General features: G+C 39.0%; 1 protein-coding gene across 6 annotated transcripts in view; it reads left to right on the forward strand.

Moving 5' to 3' along the window:
- Nucleotides 1-10,629: 10,629 nt before the first annotated feature.
- The window catches only part of ABCB11 (ATP binding cassette subfamily B member 11), a 51,198-nt gene continuing 41,260 nt past the window's right edge, over nucleotides 10,630-20,567 (forward strand). The window contains exons 1-6 of one of the 6 annotated variants that reach the window (XM_062604791.1): nucleotides 10,630-10,646; nucleotides 11,606-11,754; nucleotides 15,905-15,926; nucleotides 17,346-17,393; nucleotides 17,484-17,532; nucleotides 19,478-19,719. In XM_062604791.1, coding sequence (XP_062460775.1) covers nucleotides 11,679-11,754; nucleotides 15,905-15,926; nucleotides 17,346-17,393; nucleotides 17,484-17,532; nucleotides 19,478-19,719 — 437 coding nt within the window. In that variant the 5' untranslated portion in view covers nucleotides 10,630-10,646; nucleotides 11,606-11,678. Of the gene's footprint in view, nucleotides 10,647-10,768; nucleotides 11,755-15,904; nucleotides 15,927-17,345; nucleotides 17,394-17,483; nucleotides 17,533-18,630; nucleotides 18,796-19,477; nucleotides 19,720-20,567 lie in introns of those variants that run through there. The other 5 variants (XM_062604796.1, XM_062604794.1, XM_062604790.1 and 2 more) reach the window with 5 other exon arrangements.

The following is a 20,567-nucleotide window of genomic DNA, read 5'->3' on the forward strand; positions in this document are numbered from 1 at the left end:
GCCCTGATAAGTTGAGCAGACCAGGGCAATAGCGGCCAGTCCCAGAGTGGCCAGTGACACTTTCCAGGAGCTGCTGAGTTCATCCTCTGCTTGATAGGCATCTCTTCTCCCTTCAGTTTCTCTCCCTGCTCATTTTGGTTTTGGCCTGGAAATTCTTGCCTCTTTGCCACTCTGAGTGCCACACCAGCCTGAGTGGCAGTGTTAGTTGTTATTGCGCTTTTAGCACTATCAGGGTAGTTAGGAGAGATATACAGCTTGCTGGAAACTTGGGGATTCAACAGGTGGCTGACAGGTTTCCTCCCCAGCACAAGCCTGGTACATGTGCCTGCTGGGCCTACCTAGTCCTGCATGGCTTGATTCTAATGGCAGGTTCTGCAATGTTGTCAAAATGACCACAAAACAGCACTCCACCAGCATGCAAAGCCTATTGTAGAGGAGCATTTCTCTGGCAGTGTCAGGTCAAGAGTCCTGCTGATGTAGGTAACAGTCCTTTGCGATAGAAATGTATGAGAAGAAAGCCTAAAAGGAGTTTCTCTACTCCTGATTTTTTCTCAGCAAACTGCTTTTCAACTAAAGAAAATAATTTCAGAAAGCTGAAGAAATCCTGCTTAGCATCTTGGAAAACATCGAAATGGGGATTTTTTTTCCAGTAAGTTCCCTTTCTCACAGAGGATCCTTTGGCTTTTTCAGAGCACAGCATGCGAGGGAGCTTAACTGAAGAGAAGCCATATAAGCAAAATGTAAGCTCCATATGTAGCTTTCCATTAGAGGTGTTGGCATGAGACAGTCTTCCATCTGCAGAAAACAACACTTGACTGTCTGATTTCCCATTGACTCCTTAAGTGTATTTTGTAATGAGATCCCTGGCTTCTAGAAAGGATAAGGAAAAATTACCCTGCTTGAAGCATAACACTGGGGAAGGAAATTTGATTCTCAAGTGAAAGGCAAGAAGGTAACATTATTCCTGTCAGACAAGTGAAGGTTTTGAAGCACATTTTTGTGTGCTGGCTTTAACAAGCAACAGAAACCAGGTCCTGGGGGCGCAGTCCTCAGGATGTTCTGACCTTGCGGATGTCATGGGTCTTCTTCTCAGCAAATCCCTTCTGGTCCCTAAAAATGTATGTCTAAATATTCAGCTGCCTCATACAGTCTTGTGAGCAGGACAGGTTTTGATAGCCATAGCAGTGTGGTTTACTCATTTCCGGAAGTCACTGGCTTTTGTTGCTGACATTTGAGCAAACGAGGTATCTGGGTCCCAGGAGAGAAAATGGCAGCAGAATCTGGCCTTCCATAGGGCAAGAAGTAATACATGGAGCATATTTTTCAACTGTAGACATTTTATTTCCCTGCATTTCTAATTTAAGTAATAAAGTTAGTGCCCTGTCCCAAATTCTGCTTGTATTTTCCTTTAAATGCTAACCTTCACAGTGCTAGGGTCTTGCAGCAGCTGGTGGTATACCGGTGGTCTGACAGGGACTAAATTAAACCAGTCAAACTGTAATTTCTAAAGATAAAGATCAGAATAAGTGGTGCAGTTTCATACTTTGTTTTCCTAATCACTTTTGGCTGTGTAATCTTGATGGGGGGAAACAAAACCCCAAAGCTGCAGCTGTCTGTGTGAAATGACACCAGGGTTGTCTGCTAAGTTCAGAGGACAAGATTCACATCTCTAGAGCCCAAAACTGCCTGTTCAGCAGGGTGGAGTGATGTCTTGCCTGGAAAGCTAACAATTGGAACAGGGAAGCTATAGCTCACCAGACTGCCACACACAGAGGTTACATGTTAGATAAAGTAAACTTGGTTTTCTATCACTTTCATTAACAGAAAGTTGATCTAAAGACAAAATTACTACATCAATGCCATCAATATTTTAGTAAGAGTAGCCAGTTGAGAGGTATTCACCTCAAACCTGCTCTAGAAGAAATAACTTTTTCAGATAACAGATATAAATTTAATGACCCCACTGAAGCCTAAGCATAAGCTACACTGAGAAAGTAGAATTGATGCTTTGCTCCAGAGAAACTAAATTGAAAACCAACACCTGGATAGCCACCAGGTAACTTGCTCTTTAACTCGATCATGTCACAGCAAGTTCACCAGCATGAGGAAAGCATTTATTTCACTGCTGAGTAGTTTCCATGGCAGTGGGAAATGGCATCCTGAGCAATGTGCAGTTACAGACTTGATGTGGGGTCTCTACAGTTCTCAAGCACCTTGCCATGATTAATTCCAGCGGAGCCAGGTCTGAACATGCATTTGTGTCAGGAATTGAACCAAAGCAGCACCTTTCCACAGGAATTACTCAGCAACTCACAAAACACAGGGCTATCATTTTTACTCCAAGAAATAGCTTCCAGACTTGAAGTCTTGGAATCTCAGATTTATTTATTTCAATTAACACTCCATTCTCTCCTCCCACCTAGGGATCCTTTACAACAGACGAGTACAGATGGACTTTATCGATCCTCAAGATGTAGCATGTTGACCAGGAAAATGCCTCACCTAAGCCTTGCAAATCTCTCTGAGCAGGAAGAGGTGTGAATCCCAGCCAGATCCTCAACTTGGGCACTTTATTTTGTTTTCTCCTTAGTTAGGACTGAACCAAGGAAAGGCAACCACAGTTTCCTTGGCCTCAGTGCTGAAAAGGGGTGACTGCTAAAGAAAGCAGTATCAGGAAGAGGATTTTCTGTCCTCCTTCCCAGTTCATATTGCTACAGTTCAATCCTCCCAGAGGAGGGCCCTGTTGCCATTCCCTCCTTTGCCTGAGACGAGTGAACTCTTCCTGCTATAGTCTTAAAGCCATATTCCCTATTTTTCTAGGATATTTTTGTGTTGTGGTTCTTTGTGAAAACTGGAGCCTTCAGTGGTTCTAAAATTGAGTACCTTCAAGGTGAAAGAACTGAAAAATTGGTGATTTCTGAAAGTTCAGTAGTTCCTTTGTTCTTTCAGGTTTGGACATTAAAAAATGAAATAATGTATTAATAATAGCACGTATTGGAGAAATAGATATATTTCTTACATTTGCAGGGAATGTGTGTGTATTTCATGTGTAGTTTGTCTCATGCCAATATAAAGGACAGATCTTATGGAATCAGCCCTGTCTCTGATGGGGGAGATACTGGCAAATACTTATTTTGAATGGGAAACTGCAAGCATTACTCTGTTCCGCAGCAGTAGAAAGTCTTGTATAACTGCTGGAGTGGGTGAGCTGCCAGGACAATAAGGACCAGCCCTTGGTAACAAAAAATTTAAGAACTCTTTCTCAGAGGTTTGAAAACTGTCTGACAGTTTCCCCCCTACAGTGACATTTTTGTGGTAGCAGAGAACAACACCTCACACTGACTGACATGTCCCAGCATGAGGTGGAGGCAAGGAAGAATCACCAGGTTGATATGAAAAACATTTCTGAGCCCTCACAAGTGGGAGCAGAAAATACAGAAATGTAAAAATGGTTCTTCTCTTGTATCAGCTATTAGAGTTGTGTGAATGAATATTGAATGAATATTTTTGATGGTCTGACCTTACTCGTAGTTTTCCTTGGGGGGGGGGGTGAGTTTTGGCCTGAAACCAAGCACAGTTTCAAATCAAAGCAATTTGGCAAGTTATAAGTCATTTTATGAAGAGATGAAAGGTCAAACTGAGACTGGAATTTAGCAGTAAGTGTAATTGGTACTATGGCATATCATAATACATCAGATTCAAGACTCAAATATAGCAGAATTCAGCCCCTAGGATCCTGGGCCTTTGTAAACTCTGCTGCAATACCACTCCTGCTGAAATCAGTTAGCATCAGTAACAGCAGCAGCATCTTGTCTTGCACAAATCAGAGATATAGGATATTTCTATTTTCAGATGGTCTGCAAGCAATATTCCAAAATAGTTATATTCAGATTTATTCAACAGAGTTCATATGTAATTTTTGCTTTTGATAGAATGGGTAATTACTTACAAGTGATTTATTAAATGTATTCATTTTTAAATATATGAACTCTTTAAACTATTTAATTTGCTCCCTAGGTGGATAACACAGCAAGGGAGGTGCTGAGCACTTGTGCCATAACCCAGATAAGCATGTGAGTGCAAACAGTCCCAATTAAGGTTCCAGGAACTGCTTTGCTGTTCTGACAGGGATGTATCAATAAGCCTGACTTTTTGAGCACATTCCCAAATATTTACCTACTTCTAACTAGATGTATAAAACATCCCTCTAGTGAGATCTTCTTCCATGTTTCTGGAAGGTGACAAGACATCCACATGCTCTTGTCAAATGTCAATTATAATAAGCTGTGAATGTAGCATGGTATTTTTAGGAAAACTCTTGTTTTTTCCTTTAAGACAGATATCCTGGGACTCACCTTCTGGCTGAACTTCATCTTTGACCCATGCACCCACGTTTTTAACACTAAATCTCTCACATCTAGCAGCACTGTTTGAAGCTGCTTTGAGGTCACAGCTTTTAACTCCTTTGCTCTTGCTTCAGTCAGATGGCAAAAAACATGGAATCCCTCTTTATTAAAAATCTTTGCTGCTGTATTTCCAAATACTGTGTCACATCCAGTGATTAATACTTGTAATCATCCTGTCTCTTGCCCCCCAGTGCCACCACAGAAAGACTATGCCAAGAAAGAATAAAGCATAGGAAAGCATTTTACTGAAGTATTCTGGAGATGATCTTCTGAAATGAAAATATGTGAAAACATCAATACTGTGTTTGGGAAGACCCTTCATATCTAGGATTATACTCCAGTTGACTTCATAGTGAACTTACAAGTAACGATGATGAATGAAATTCTGCTCAGAGAAAACAATTCAGTTATATTTGATGAGTGCTTGTGGCCTGGAAAACAGGAGATGCCTAATGCAATTGACTAAAACCTTAATTCTAAATAGACATAAAGGAGTACAGATCTTTTTAGAGATTGTCTGTGCCTACAGATGATCCATCTCTGCAGGGCAGATGAAGTTGCATTTACTATGGCCAAGTTCTCCTCTGGCTGAACCTAATATAAACAACTGCAAACACCTGACGTGATTTTAAGCATCATAATGGGAACAGGAACACTGCATTTATTTTCTGCATGCAGAACTGCTTTCTGCTCTGACATGAAAGGCTCAATGCATCTCCATTATTATTGCAAGCCCATGGCTGCTTGTGGTGCTCATTTACATAAATATGTATGCTGGTAAAATGCAACTTCTTGTGCTGGCTGGAAGTTATGCAGGGTGTTGGAAAAGTTGCAGTGCAGGGATGCTGGTTTTTTGTTGCTTTGTTTCCTCTGTGGCATCAGTAGTGAAGAAAGTATGAAGAAGTGATCATAACTGCCTTCCCTGTGTAGCCTTTCAAAGTTCCTTTAAGACAAAGAAATTATTCTTTCAGCGTATGTATGCGTATATAGCAGACCCAGCACAGCAGCTAGCTTTCCTTCTCTTGCAAAGGTTATTAAAATTACCATTCTATTCGTAATATCCCTTGCTCTGCTTGGAGTTGCCATATTCCGTCACAGCCTGCCTTTGCCTGCAGCTGACTGTCAGCCTGGGCAGTCCCTGGCTGTTACACCTCAGAGCCAGGTTTGCTCCTGGAAGCTGCATGAAGACTTGCCCTGCTGGGCACAGAGACACTGTTTCCCTGCCACTCCTGCCTTCCCACGTCTTACCTGCCCCCAGAACCCAGCCATGCCAGATAGCTGCATCTTGTGTGTGCTAAAGTCTGTGCAGGGTCTGGCCACAGTGGCAAGCCAGGGGGCCCAGGGACAGAGAAGGTTTGAGAGAAGCCCTTTTAAGAGAAAGAGATAGAACTGTGTTTCATCAAGAGTGATGTCAACTATGAAGTAGATATAAAATATAACTAGTAAATTAACAAAAACAAAGTTTGGGTCTGATCTGTAATCTGGTCCGTAAATACAAATTAAAGCTGATTTAGATAGACTGAGGGAAAATGCCAGTTTTGCCATGGCAACAGACATGTCTGCAAACATGGGTTAGCTTCTGGTCCTTGTGATATTTAATGCATCAGTGGGACCTTATATCAAATTAATAAAGTATTGAAATCACAATGTTTTCAGTTAGAGTGCTTTGTACAGGCTGTGTTTCCAACTCCAGCCCACCAAGGAGACTGACAGGTTCAGCACCTGCTCACAGCGGCCCAACTTTGCAATGTAAAGACCTGCCTCCAATTTTTTATAGGGGCCACAAACCAAAAAAGGGAAAACCCAAAGGACGCATAGATAAAAACTGTGTTTTTCTCTAGTTTCCAGGTGGAGAGTGATAAGAGACAGTTGGTCAGAAGCCCCAAAGGGGTTCAAATGGTGGCATTTGAGAGTGGGTGGGAGAGTGGAAGGAGGCTCACATGGACATGTCAGCTTCTAATAGGAACAGGTGAGGTAACTGAGGGGCTGGTTGCCTGAAGGGAGGAGCTGGCAGTCTCAGAGAGGTATTATTTGACAGAACTTTTGAATTTTAACATGCTGGATCACATAATTTTGATATAAAAGTTACAGTTTGTACTTAAAATTTACAGGGTTCTTGGGTTTTGGTTTGTTTCTTTTTTAGAATTGTTGTTGCTATCTCTGCTATTTTTATTTCCACAAGTATTTGGAATGGCGGAAAAAAACATACCAGCTGCCAGACTTGGGTGGGATCAATGGGATGAGTGCATGTCCTGCTTCTGGTACTTTCCAGAAGAGCAGATGGTGAGAGGCTAACTATAGAAACATGGCAAGTTAATAGAGCTAAGTCCCTTGCTGCCCTTCTCCCAAACTCCTTGCTGGACCTACTCCAGGAAGTATTTTGCAGTTTCAGTATAGCATGTTTTTGTGACCAAGAAATAGATATACCAGGACTTAGTTTAGACCATGCTAGCCTCCCACCTGGAGAAGGTCATGTTCACAGAAACACCCCCACTGTGCCCAGAGGCACTTTCCTTATTTCACTGTAAGGAAAGAATCTGCTATTCCCCATTTCATTATGAAGAAACGTAGTTTGATTATTTCTTATCAAAGAACATCGTTTTGCTTGCAGCAAAAATGATAAACCCTGCCATTAAAAGAGGAAAAAACAAAAGAGGAAACAAGAGGGTGCAGAAAAGATTTCCGTGTAGAATACTTGCCAAAGATCTTTGGAAAGGACAGCAGCTTTTTCAGAATTTATGCTTTGTTGAAGGGAAAAATGTACGTGCGCACCTCACCAGATTGACATAATTGTATTTTTAATAGCATACCACAAATCCGTAAGCTCAGTGTAAAATTCACTTTGCGTTTGTGGCAACAAAAGCCCGAAGACCTGGGAAAGATCCGCCTCCCGCCACAGACAAAAGCCCGGAGAGATCCCCCTGCGCACAGCTCTTGTACCCCTGCATAGTGGCGGTCGGCAGGGACAGGGGCAGGAAGTCGGGTTCTGAGCCCGTGAGGGGGCTACGTGGTGCCCTCCTGGCAGCCATTTTGAGTCGGTCCTCCTCACAGCGGTGCGTGTGCAGTCGAGGACACTCCCCTTGGGTCAGGGTGCCATCCGAGGAAACCACTCGAGGTGGAGAGGTTGTGAGTGAGAGGAGGTGAGTGAGTGCGCAACAGAAACCGAGTTTTCCCTTCACAGGACCAGAAGGATTACACTTGAGGAAATGGGGTGGATTTGGTTAGGTTTTGGTTAGTTTTTCTACTAGCAGCTGTAAAAGGGGAAGTAGGATCATAACTGAGTGCTTTATGTTCTCCACTTTTCTCTACATGGATGATTTTTCAGCATAGATTAAATTTTATGGCTCATGTCAGAAAGTCAAGTCAGAATTTATTGGTCTTCAGGATTTTTTTTGTAAGGATAAGTTGAGAGAAAAGGAGGTTTAGAAGGGAACAGAGCCCTTCAGAAGGGTGGGGGTCTCAGCTCCAACTCATCACTGCCTTAATCTACCTTATTAGCATGGTGAAACAGGCTCTGTGCACACTTTCTGAATGCTTAGATGAGTGAAAAGACTGAAGTAATTTGTGTAATGCTAAAATGATATTCTGTCTCTGGCAAGCCAAGCCTTGTCTGGAGGTGTGGGACTTCCTTGCGTGCCAAGTGTGAGCTCTGATCAAGAACCGTAAAAATCAAAGGCATTGCATGACTTTTAAGCCATGTTGCTCCTGAAGAAGCTTTCAGAGGAGGATGAAGCAAAGCTGAGTTCTGCTCCACCATCTTTTTCTCCCAGCCTTTAAACTCCTGGGCCCTGCATGATGAGAAGCTGTTTTTTCCCTCTGGCTCTGTGATGAGGTGGACAAGATGATTAGCACTGTGACATTGTCTCACATAACGTTATTCTCAAAGCTGTGCTGTGTGCATTAGTATATATGTAGCCGCCTTTTTGTTAAGAAAATGGGAGAAGACCCCAGGTTTGCTTTTGGTTATGCTGTGACTGTGAACACCATAATGATGCTAAGCAAGGAAAATGAAGTTTTGTTTATCTGCACTTAATCATGCTGCACATGAGGCTTTTTCATGGAAAACTTGAGAGCACAGAAGGCTTCAGCAGAGCTGACAGTCACTGAGATTCATGCATTGCATTTCTACCCTGTCCTATCAGTCAGGGCTCTCTGCAGTGAGAACTGATTTTAGAGGAGAACTAAACCATGTTTGCCATTTCCCTCTAAACTCTGTGTGACATTGGCTGAGGTCATAGCTTTATTATCACCAATGTCCTTTATTGAAAAATCCATGCAGGACTCCTCTCCAGCAAGAATTCACTACTACTCAGTAGCTTCCAGGCTGTAAAGTCTTCATTTTGAAGGAAGAATGGTAAAATATTAGAAGCCATAGGGAGAGGTACAGACTGTGGGTTAGAAAACAAAGCTTTTGAGCAAGTGTTTAATCCAAATTTAGCTTAATCTCTGAATCAGTTTTCATATTATTCTGCTGATGTTGCTATTTACTGCAGTAGTGAACATTGAATTATTGCATGGCTAATAAAGTAATTGTATACTAATGGTGATAAAGCTATAATAATCTCTTCCTCTATATTCATTGTGAGTTGTTTGTTGTTTTTTTTTTTTTTACCCCAGAGAGCCCTCTGTTCTCCTTGAGTATGATTGATATCCAAGTGCCCTGACTTCATGTTGTGAGATTACATTAGTCAAATTTAAACCCTCCATTAGATGTCAATGAACTGTAACCATTGTGACCGCATGGTTATTGACCCAGGTGCAAATAGCCAATGCTCAATTTAAAGATTCAGTTCTCACAAATGGGTTAGAATAATGAAAACATGATGGGAAGTGGTTGGGTGCTTCACTGACTAATTGAACAGGATACTTGCAGTTTGTTCTATGATACACTATTTTTCACAGCCACGGTGAGTAAAAAATCTATCATGTTTAATGTTTCAGAGTTAACTGGTGAAACCTCCTCAATGGAAAGGTTACCTATGTATTTCTTTCAGAACAAATTAAACTGAATGCTGAATTCTCTTTGCACAGTTAGTGCTTGGTTTTGGTTCGTTTTAATTTTATTTCTTACTTGATTGGGACTATTTGAAGATCTGATCTAAATAAAGATGCATTTTGAAAATGACTTCTAAGGGCTTTGGATCAGATCCTAATGTTACTTCATCCTACAGGATTTGTTCCTTTGTTAGCATTTTCCAAGTATTACTTGTTTAAATATGGATTTTAGTTCCTTAAAGATGTTTATTTATCAAAAATCCAGCAGCCACACCTTAATACTCTTTCACTTTTGTGCGGTTTCTGGGGCACTCTCTGCTGCTCCTAGTTTATGTTTTGCACACACAGGCATAGATGTGATTATCTAATATCTTCTATGATTTCTGCTTTCTATTACTTAAATAATTTTTAATGCAGATATCAGCATCAGTATTTTTCAAGTTGTTGTAAGTGATCCCTGGTTAAACATTCAGACACTTTTAAATATCCTAATACAGCATGCTAATCTGTTTATACTATTGTTCAATTCAGATAAAGAATGATGCCTGCTGGACAGGATAGTATGTGAATAGTATTTGATGTGTTGAGCCTTAGAAAATACGGGAAAAGAGTGTTTTCTTTCAAACATGTGGGACAGTCAGAATTTTATTGGACAACTGACATCCTTCCAGGAAGTTTGGTTCTAGCAAGTGTTTGGAACTAGAATCCTTATTTGAGTCTATCAATTATTGTTTTTTTTTTTCCCCCCACTTTTCCTTTCATTTAAATCTGCACCAGCATTCAGGCTTAAAAAAAAATCAGTTGCAAAATATATTTCATAGTGTTAAAATACGGAGTCAGAGCAAACACTGAAATAAGACTTCCCAGCGTGATGTTCTGCACCAGCATTTAAAGGATAGATCAATTTTTACAGTGTTCCATTTACAAAATTTTGTAGAGATGTTATGATTGCAAAGTCAAATAAGAAGGAGCTGATGGAGAGTGACTTTGCTTTCCTTATCTTTGCCTTCTTCATCAGCTTACTGTATGACATTATCCATTATCTTTCTGAAGCAGAAATGCAGTGGGGGTGTTTTTTAACCAATTCATAGCTTTTCACTGGGAGCCACATTCAGTGCTATGGTTCAAATGGTTTCCATCACTTAATTTCAATAGGTTATACTTCTGTGAAGTTGTAAAGTATTTTAAATCTCTGGAATATGTGTGCAACACCACCCTTAAAGTTTGGATTTGATAACAGAACAGGTAGGAACATTGCTTCTTGACTGCAGCAGAACACATAATCAAGGTGACATTTCTAATTACACTAATTTCAGTGTAAAATTGGGAGTTTATCTATTAGCTCAGCTTTCTTTATACAGTACCATAACTTGTTCATCCCATACATCATCTGTCTCAGAGAATGGAAAAATACGATTAAAATTGTAAATTTGTTTCACTGTATGAGGGCATAAATTAAAAGCACCCATGATTTTATGTTGTAAGTGACCATTTTAGTCCTGGCCAGATATTTTGCTGCTGCAGTGGTGATTTGGCTTTATACTTAGGAAGAGAATTTGAATTACAATTTAGGGGGTTGCAGAGTGTGAGGGAGTTGGAATTTACCAACCAGTGGATGAATAAATTGGCTGTGCTCATCACAAACTTTTAGTCAAGAAAAGCTACACCCATAGGGTAGCAAGCAATGAACTAATTTCCAAATGAATGGCTCTACTGATTGATAGAAGTTCTGCAGAGGTCTGTCTTGCTTCTGATATAATCCGGTAATACTGATAATGACGTGAATTATACAGTGCAGAATATCCTTAATAAAGTTGATCATAAGATAGAGGTAGGACAGACTATAGGTTCCCTGAAGAACAGTACTAGGAGTTGACATTCCCTTAACAAACAGGTAAAATGCACTGAAGTATGTAAGGTGCTACTAAATATGGACAATAGCAGGCAGGATTAATCAACTGTAAAAACACAGATTGGAAAAGAACTGGCTCTGTAGCAAATCATTTGTAAAAAATGAGTGGTATTGGAGCACTTCAGAGGCCCTGCATTTGGGGTGAGTTGGGCATGCTTCTGTGAGGTGTTTTTCTACTGTGGAACATGTATTCTGTTATAACCTGTGCTGTAATCAGTAGCATTGCCTTGGGATAATGAGGGCAAAACTGAGGTAAACAGGAGTTTAATATAATAATGTTTTATGTTCACAGAAAAACATTTGCTGGTATGCTCCTCCCTGCCCCCATGTCTCTTCAGAACTTCTGATTTAAGCGACTAATCATCATGTCTGACCCTGTTGTTCTGCGTAGTATCAAGAGATTGGGAGAGGATAACTGTGCTTTTGACTTGGATGGCAAAGGTAAGAATTCTATTCCTCAGTCATCTCCTTATTTTATACAGCATGTAAAATAGGTGGTAGGTGGCCTAAGTGGAGCAAATTATCTACAGAATACAAGGCAAAGAGTCTGTGGAATAAGTATAGCATTATGTGGTACCTGCTGTTATGCACATGCTGCCTGCGAAGCAACTTTTCTGTAAAATCTGCATATAACAATCCCTACTCATGGACAATCTGCAAGTTATCAGCCTTTCAAGTTCATGGTATCTACATAGGTTTTTATACTCAGCACTTTGGTGTACAAATAAAAGGCCATTACTTGGAGAATAAAAGAAAAAGTCCAGTCTTCCATTATTTCTAGAACTGCTTTCAACAAACACATCTATCTGTAGTCATACTTCTGTCAGGCAGAATTCTTATGAGCCATTGCTGTGTGAAGATCTGTATTCCTTCTTATCAGCTCTCCTCCTCTTCTATTTTTCCTTCGCAAATAGCACTTTTTGATTTTGCCACTTAAACGGAGTAAGAGTCAAGGAGAAACATGACATAAAACTGATAAATACTTTGAGTTCCATTTATATGATTGAGAAAAGCCAACACAAGGGGGTGTTAAATATTTATGCTAAATGTAAGGATGTAAGGTACAAAGGAAAGCAAAACTATGGCACATAATGGAAGATAAACTGCAATACAGTGCAATGCACACATTCCTCACATAGAGTAGATAGGTTTCACAAAAGAATTCCAGCACATTGATATCATCAGATTCCAAAAAACGTCCATACATTTTGTATTTTCAAGTTCCCTGACAGCTATAGCCTAATCCTTGGAATATTTAAGCTTTTATTAAAACATTTTTCTAGGACCAAATGAAATGCTTCAGACCATGCATGAAATAGCCTGTTTTCTAAACAATAATAGTAATAGTAATAATAATAATAATAAACAACGCATATACTATTGGACATCAATATTATTATTATTATTATTATGTTCAACAGATTCAAAGGTCTGTTGTTGTTAGGAACTTCAAATCTATTGTTCCAGATGGTAAGAAGATAGTGTAGGAAATTATTTTCCACATAGCTTGAATGTATTCTTAAAATCAAAACTGGCATGCTAGACTCCGCAGCTGATTTTAAAGTCTGCAGCATAGTGCTGCAACCTCAGCTCCATGACTTGTGAGAGAAACCAGTGTGAATGTTTTCTGAAAGACTCGTCTCTCCCCAGTATATTGCTATCCGTGCACACTGCTATGCATCCTGCTGGAATGAGCAGCCGTCTCTGTGCTGAAGCAGTACAGATCTCCCTACTCTCCTGCTGTGTTTTGTTTTTAAAACTTCTCACTTAGGCTGCTAACTAAAGACAGTTTCAATGCATGGGGTTATTGTGGGCTCTAATATTGGTAGAGGAGTGAGAGAAAAGGGAGTGAACATCTTAAGGGGATATGTCTTTCTACTTGTTGGATTGAAAACTGTTTGTCCCTTCCAACCACTTAGAACTCCCAGATTGCTCAGATTTATCTAGTTGGTTTGGGAGATTGCTTTTTGGGTTGCTTTTTGTCTGCTAGTTTGTCTTACCTATCTGTTGCTTTTACTTGTTAAGGGATTTTGGCAAAAGACTTCCTGTTGGGACCAAAGCTGTTCCTCTTTTCACAGTTGTCTTTTTGTTGTTGTTGTTTTTTTTTTTTGTTTGTTTTGGTTGTTTTTTTTTTTTTTTGGTGTGGGGTGTGTTTTTGGTGTTTTGCTTTTTTTGTTTGGTGTTTTTTTTTTTTTTGGTTGGTGGTTTGTTTTTTTTTTTCCACCCAGTGTGTTTAGGTGGTTTTTTTTTTCATTGTTTGTGTTTTGCTTTTTTTGTTGTTGTTGTTTTTGCTTGTCAAATGAGTTTGCCTCTGGTCTCTCAGTTTCCTTGAGAATAGACTTGCTGGCATTCTGCTTATTAATTTCATCTCAAGTGAGGTTTCTTTCAATAACCATATTTTGTACATATTAACAAGAATTAGCCATCCCCAGATCAACTCTTGACCACCACTACAGTAGGGGTAGTAAAGAGCCAGCTTTAGCTGGGAGCCTTTACAGAGCAATTTTTCATCACTTGAATCAAATATCAGGTTTCCCCAGGCTTAACTTTTACTGTGTTTTCACAATACCAGTAAAAACTCATTTTCTTGACAATGGTCTTCAGCATTTCCTTGATTCTGTGCTTTTTTCAAGCTGTAAAGTTTCTTCCCTAAATGACTTAATTCCTCTTTCAAAATTTTCTGAGAATTCAAAGATTACTATAGCTTTTTTCTTTAGGGTTAATAAATTCTGTCAACTTCCCTGCATTATTTTCTTTTCTATAAAAATTATGTTTTGTCCTCTTTTTCTACTTTTTCAATTGCAGCAGTGTGAACTGTTACTCATCTCTTTCTTTCTTTCAAATTAAGCATAGGTAACATCACTCCAAATTCTCCTGCTTAAAAAACTGCTGGCCTTCAGTTCCTCACACTCTTGAATAGCATTGATATACTCTTTTTCCTCCAACTTCATAGATTAGGGTTTCTTCACTTTTGGAGAATGCTTGTTTTGCTCTCTAAATTGATATGACTCAGAAAGCTATTTCACCAGACTCTTGTTCTTCCCACTTTCCTCCCAGTAGCCAATTCCTTCATTTTCTGCAAAGCACTTTACCAGCCCGCAGAGGAAGCTTTCTCTAAGCCTTAACTTTTCTGATAAACCCTGGAGAAACTTCCAGGAATGGTTACAAACCACTACAGTTGTTACCAGCTGCCAAACTTCAAAAAGCTGCAATCAGATGTTTCTTTCTCCTTTGTAACCAGCTCTCTTCTAACATCAAGTGATTCTTTGTAACAATGATTTTACACCTTAGAATGTTTTTGGAAAAGGTCTATGATTGTTGGGATACACGTGTGTCCTTATTGAAAGAATCTTTTCTTTTTATCTTCCCCTAATAGCTAACAGGGCAGAATAAAAACAGTAAAGTCATTGTCAGCTGAAGCCAAATAGGGTTATCTTATTAACTCCCAAAAGGAGATGCAATGAGCTGTTCCCTCCGTCCCAGACTCGGACTGCTTCCATCTAACATGTTGCCTTGGGATATGCAAAACCCTGGAGACAGTGGAAAAGCCTTCTTCCCCTGGGTAGGAAAATGATATAGGCAAAATTCATGGTTGCCCACAAAATTTGTCTTTACAACGTCTGTGAACTGTGATGCAAAGTTCGTCTGTCTTTGTTCTGTGAGACAGGCTTGTGCATGCTCAGTGTTGTCACTAGACCTGAAGAAAGGAAGGCACAGCTTAAAAAGCATACTGTGGTTCTTAACCTGATGCTGAGCTGCCAAACACATCATAAATGAACAAGGTGCATATGCCCAGTGCCCTTAGATTATCCAAACTGTATTGTATACATAAAACTAGCTCTTTGTTTGTTGTCATCTCAAGTGACGTATAGCAAATATTTTCTTCATTAGCCCTTACGATAGCACTTCTTTGGGGCCTCTGCCAACACAAGCTGTGCTTCAGGTATGGTGTGTTTAACAATATCTGTTGAAATGGAGCTGTTCTGGGGACTCAGGAGTTGACCTACAGCATAATTATATTTTGTAGTATAATTCAATTTCTCTAAGCTGTGGCTCCTTAGAGAGTATCTGAAGAATAGACATCAGTGTGAAAAGTTCACTGTACCCTCCAGGGGAAGAGCTGCTTCTCTTCCACAGGATTTGCAATCTCTGTGCTGTTGGAAGGCAAGATTGAAAGCAAGCTCTCCTCCTGTCAGAGATCATCCATGGGCTGCCAGTAGAATAGTATTCTTTGATGGAACGGTGTCCAAGAGAAATAGTTGAATGCTAGGACTTTGCAATAAAAATGTGCTGACTTTAGCAAATGTCCTGAATAATATATTTAGTGAAAACCATTTTGTCATCTGGGAGATTGAAAACTTGAAACTACTTCTTCAAGAGAAAACAGGCATAAATTGATGTAAATTTACCAAGGAATTTTTGGACCCATGTCAATTTGTGTCCCTAGCTAGATCTATCAGTGGAATAAGATGCGTGTAACTTGGGAATGATCAGTCCTATCGGGCTCTGGGGTTTGTGTTTTGCATCTACAGAAGATTATGTACTTTAACAATAGTTATTAACTGGATTGTGCATTTATTTTCCCTAACAGGTAACAGCTTCAAGAAATCAGAGTAAGTCATGTACACAAACAGGACAATCAATATTTTGAGGAATATTCAAAGAAGTTAATGTCATTGGGTCAAATTGATGCATTTATAGAATGTATGGTATTTAACTAAAAGCTGTTCTCTAGGAGTTGAATTGTCTTGTTTGATACAACTGACACAGGTAGACCAAACCAGACCAAGAAACCTTTAAAAATATATAGAATAATGGCAGAAAAATATGGCCTTTCTTCTGAAAATATTTTTGACATTCAGATTTATCTTTCTTTGGTGCTTTTAGTTTGAGAAATGAGGGTTTTTTTTCAGAATTTTAATTAATCTTGATTACTTTCTCTTAAAGCTTTACTGTGAGACTTTCAAATAAATGGAATTAACTTGCCTCATCTGAGTTCAGATATTAAGATTTAAACATAGAATGCTGGATAGTTAAAAACTGAAAAGATTTAGAGACCTTGACCTTCAGCCACAATGTGAGATTTGGTTGGGGTTAAAAGCCTCCCTTTTCCTGGGTCTTGGAACAACTCTGTAGCGGACTGGACATCTGGATGGGTACTGTAATTTGTGCCAGCTTTTTCTGTCACATTATACACAGTCTCAGAATATTCTTACAATGATGATGCAAAAGCACCTCTTTAAATTTTGCCTTCGACAGATTGACCATATCAGAGAGCATCAGCCCAATATTCAAGGTCTACCATGATCCTTGCACATATCTTGAAATCCAAGTTCTCTTGAGCTTTCACATGTAATACATAAATGGTCCTACCTACTACACATACGAAGCTTCCTTCAGGCTTTCTAGGATTTGGCTTCTAAAAAAGTGTTGACAAATAGAGCTTGAATTCATTTATTTCATTAAAAAAAAAAAAAAACCCAAAATGAAAATCTTTACTCATTCAATACTGAATGTACACAGCCAATGATTACTTGCTATAGTATGAATCCCATCCATAATGGTGCAACTAGTCCTTTAGGTTTTAACTGATCATACAGAATAGCAATACATAATGTGAGCACTGAGAAAAAACACAATAGTAGGATGAGATGTTTTACAGCTATTGTGGACGTATGAACACACAGGCAATAGAAAAGGGAGTGGAAACAGGACATTTATCTGTCTTAGAGAAAGTATTAGCCAACAATTTGGCTTGACCTCAAAGAACCCGCATAGTCACATTGCAGCAACAGTGTTTTGAGGAGCTACTAATGAAAGAAAGCATAATCCTTCAGATCATTTTAACCTAGCCTCTGTTCTAGTTAAAGTCTGAAACTTAAATGAATCGTCAAGTCACTGGTTCCAAAGAAATCTGAAAGAAACAGCTTGTCTCCTAAAATTTTGCGCAAAATATTTCAAATAAAATGGAATATTAGTGAAGCAACCAAGAGAATAAAAGAAATAATGTGATATCTTACTATTTTTGCTAGGAATTTCCATACATATGAAGAACCTTTTAAAGAGAAGAAAAGTGAAAAGTGAGTGAAGTTCAATTCTGTCTACTATCTTTGCATGTAGAACAAAATATATATTAAAATTTTATAATTTTATGTTTTCTGTTCTTGAAGGTCATCAGAAAAGAAAGAAAACAATATTCGTGTTGGCTTCTTTCAGCTGGTAATCAAAGCAATGGCTATAAATATTTTATATGTATTGTGCTGCAGAATAAGTGACAATAATCTATATGGTTGTTTTTGGAATAGCTGTGACTAAGCCAAACTTTAAAGGATTAAATCATTTGGCATGAAATCCTGCCATTAAAGTCAATGGGAATTTAATAGAACCCTTTGTCATTTTGTCAGCTTGGTATTGATTATCAGTATTTGTGTCATAATTGTAAATTAAGCATGTTATATTGAGCCTACATGTAGATATGGGTAAAAAACGTAAGGTGCACATCATGGATTTAGGTGACCTTCTTTCATCCTTATTTCTGCCAGAAATTTCCCGTGTGATAATCTGGCAGATAATTTAGCTCCCTTGTAGTAGCTCCATGCATAATAGAAGATCTTGTAGCTATAGAAACTTGTGAATGCACAATACTGTATGGTACGTCTAGCCTTTGATGGGTTCGGAATCCCATAGGGTGCATCTAAATTTTAAAATTAATGTAGTGGAGAGATGTCTAACACAGCACCATGCAGCTAAGAGGTTTTGTTGCTTCTGTTCTGCATGTAGTCTAGACAATTAGCCTGTAATGTGTCCAAACTAATATGGTCCTGACTTTAGTACTGAGCTTGTAATCTACCTGGCTAAGATTCTCAGCTCTTAGTTGGGTGGAGAGAACAGTATGTCCACACAGAGAGCTCTGTCTGTCAAGCAGAGGGGTTTGAATTCTGTTTGAATTCTGTAGCCTGTTTTACACAGTTTTTTAACTCCTAAAATGCAGTTGGTAAGCACAGTATGTTTGCATCAGATATGCTGAGAGATTAGATGTTACATACCTCTGCCTTTTCTCTGTGTGTTTGTGGCTTTTTTTTTTTTTTTTTTTTAATCAAGAGGATTCCTAGAGTTCTTATAAGCAAGGTTTGCAAAACAGTGGTAGTGCTACAGTTTTCTTCTGATGTTTATTGTAAAAAGACCTTTTAATTACTTCTCTTTTATGTTAACTGACTTCAACTGACTTGTTTTTCCCTTTATCTTGTCTCTGCCCTAATGTCCCATTTTCGTATGTGCTCCAAATTCCCACCCTTTCTTCTCTTTGACACATTATAGCACCTACAGAACCTGGACAGGTTCGTCAGCAGGCTATAATTCCTTTTTACACTCCTATTTCAAAACATACAGCATTTGATACCGATGTTCTATATGGACAGTTTAATGTATATATTTATGCATGACTTCAGCATGAGAATCAGACTTCACAAAATCATGGCAAAGGTAACTTAAGTTGCTTAGTCACCAGCTGCATATGTGCGTGCTCTTGGCCCATGGCAAATGTAAGGTAATAGGTCTTAGCTCAGTCCTTTTTTTAACTGCATGCTATGGCATATTTCTATATATTTCTCCCAGATTAAAAGCCAGTGCATTATTGCCTGCCTAAGCCAACGTATTTTAGGATATTAACTGTGAGAACTCGCTCTGTGACTTTAGTTAGCTTTCTACCACAGTACCCTAGACTTTTGAGAAATTAGCTAACTTTATTCAGTGGCTCTGTATAGTGCCCTGAGGCTTTTTCCTCCCTTCTCTCTTCCTCCATCCCCACAGGAAATCTGCAGAGCAGACCATATATATGAACTATAATTACTATTCTTAGTCTTTTAGCTAGTTTCTGGAATGATGATAATGTGGAATGATATTGAGCTATTAATGTTATATGATAATCCATTCATTCACATGGTCAGATTCTGCTGTCAGCTAAAAGGGAGCTCATAATTTATAATGCTGTAATCACAGGTGCAATTAGACTAGATTGGAGAGAGAGATTTGTCTTCTTTCTGTATTAAAGATAATTCTGAAATTTAAAGACTGATTTTGTATGTGATCCACCTGATTAATGATTTATACAACGATCATTAAGACTGCCTCTCAGCAGAAACTATTTTTTTTCCTGTCTCTTTAGTTTCGATTTTCCTCATCTACGGAAATCTTAATGATGGCTGTTGGTAGTTTCTGTGCTATTGTTCATGGAGCAGCCCAGCCAGCTGTGTTGCTTGTGTTTGGTGCAATGGCAGACACATTTATTGAATATGACATTGAAATGCAAGAGCTTAAAGACCCAGGCAAGACGTGTGTAAATAACACCATAGTCTGGATTAATGGTACTATTCATCAGAATGAAAAGAACACCACAATAAGATGTGGGTAAGTGGCAGATATATTTATTTCCATTCCTTTGTTATTATAGCTTGTCAGAGACTGTATTGCTAGTGAAGGTCCAGTTCAGCTTTTAAACCTCACATTTTCTATCCATAAGGCAGAAAATGGGCATGATTTGTTACAGAGCTGGAAATACTACCTGGAGGGAGAGAAGACCAGATTGGGTCTTGGTCTTTCAGCTATAGATGTCAGCAAGGATATTCTTTGATGATTGTTCTGGTAACAGTTTTATCTGCTACATATCTGAGTTAATTAACCTATTTTCTCTGACTAAGTAATAATGACTTCCGGTCATTCTGGTTAGGACTTAAGTACCTATGGGTACCTGCTGATTTCCAAACAAGTTAGGTAAACTTTAGTCATTGAAAAGAAACGAGTGCTTCTAGGATGCAATTAATCTTAGTTTATGGGAGATGTCTAAGGAAGGTCAGATGAAATGCCCTGTAAGAGTGCCTGTTTCTTTCCATTAACAGTAATAAACGGAGTCTAGATGATTCATTCAGGTACAGACACCTGTCAAAGCCACATTTGAACCTGTAACCTTTCCTAGCGCTCATTTTTCAGTGCATCATTGCAAGAGTTTTCTAATCTCTGAGTGACATTTAATTAGATAATTAATTATAATTAAAAGTTACTTGTCTAAAGGTCTCTGAAATTCTAAGCATATCGGAAGTAGTTTACATTCGTAGATGTAGGTGACTTGGGCTAAATGATTTTGCTCCAAGCTGTCCAAGCCAGCCCTCCAAGATGGGAGCGGCACATAGAACATAGGATTTGATATAGACCTCTGTTCCTCTGAAGCAGCAGCTATGCACCAGGCAGTATACATTCGA

This window comes from Pezoporus occidentalis, unplaced genomic scaffold (genome assembly GCF_034315485.1).
Source record: "Pezoporus occidentalis ecotype Australia unplaced genomic scaffold, CSIRO_AGI_Poc_V1 ctg88, whole genome shotgun sequence".
In the NCBI taxonomy this organism is placed as follows: domain Eukaryota; kingdom Metazoa; phylum Chordata; class Aves; order Psittaciformes; family Psittacidae; genus Pezoporus; species Pezoporus occidentalis.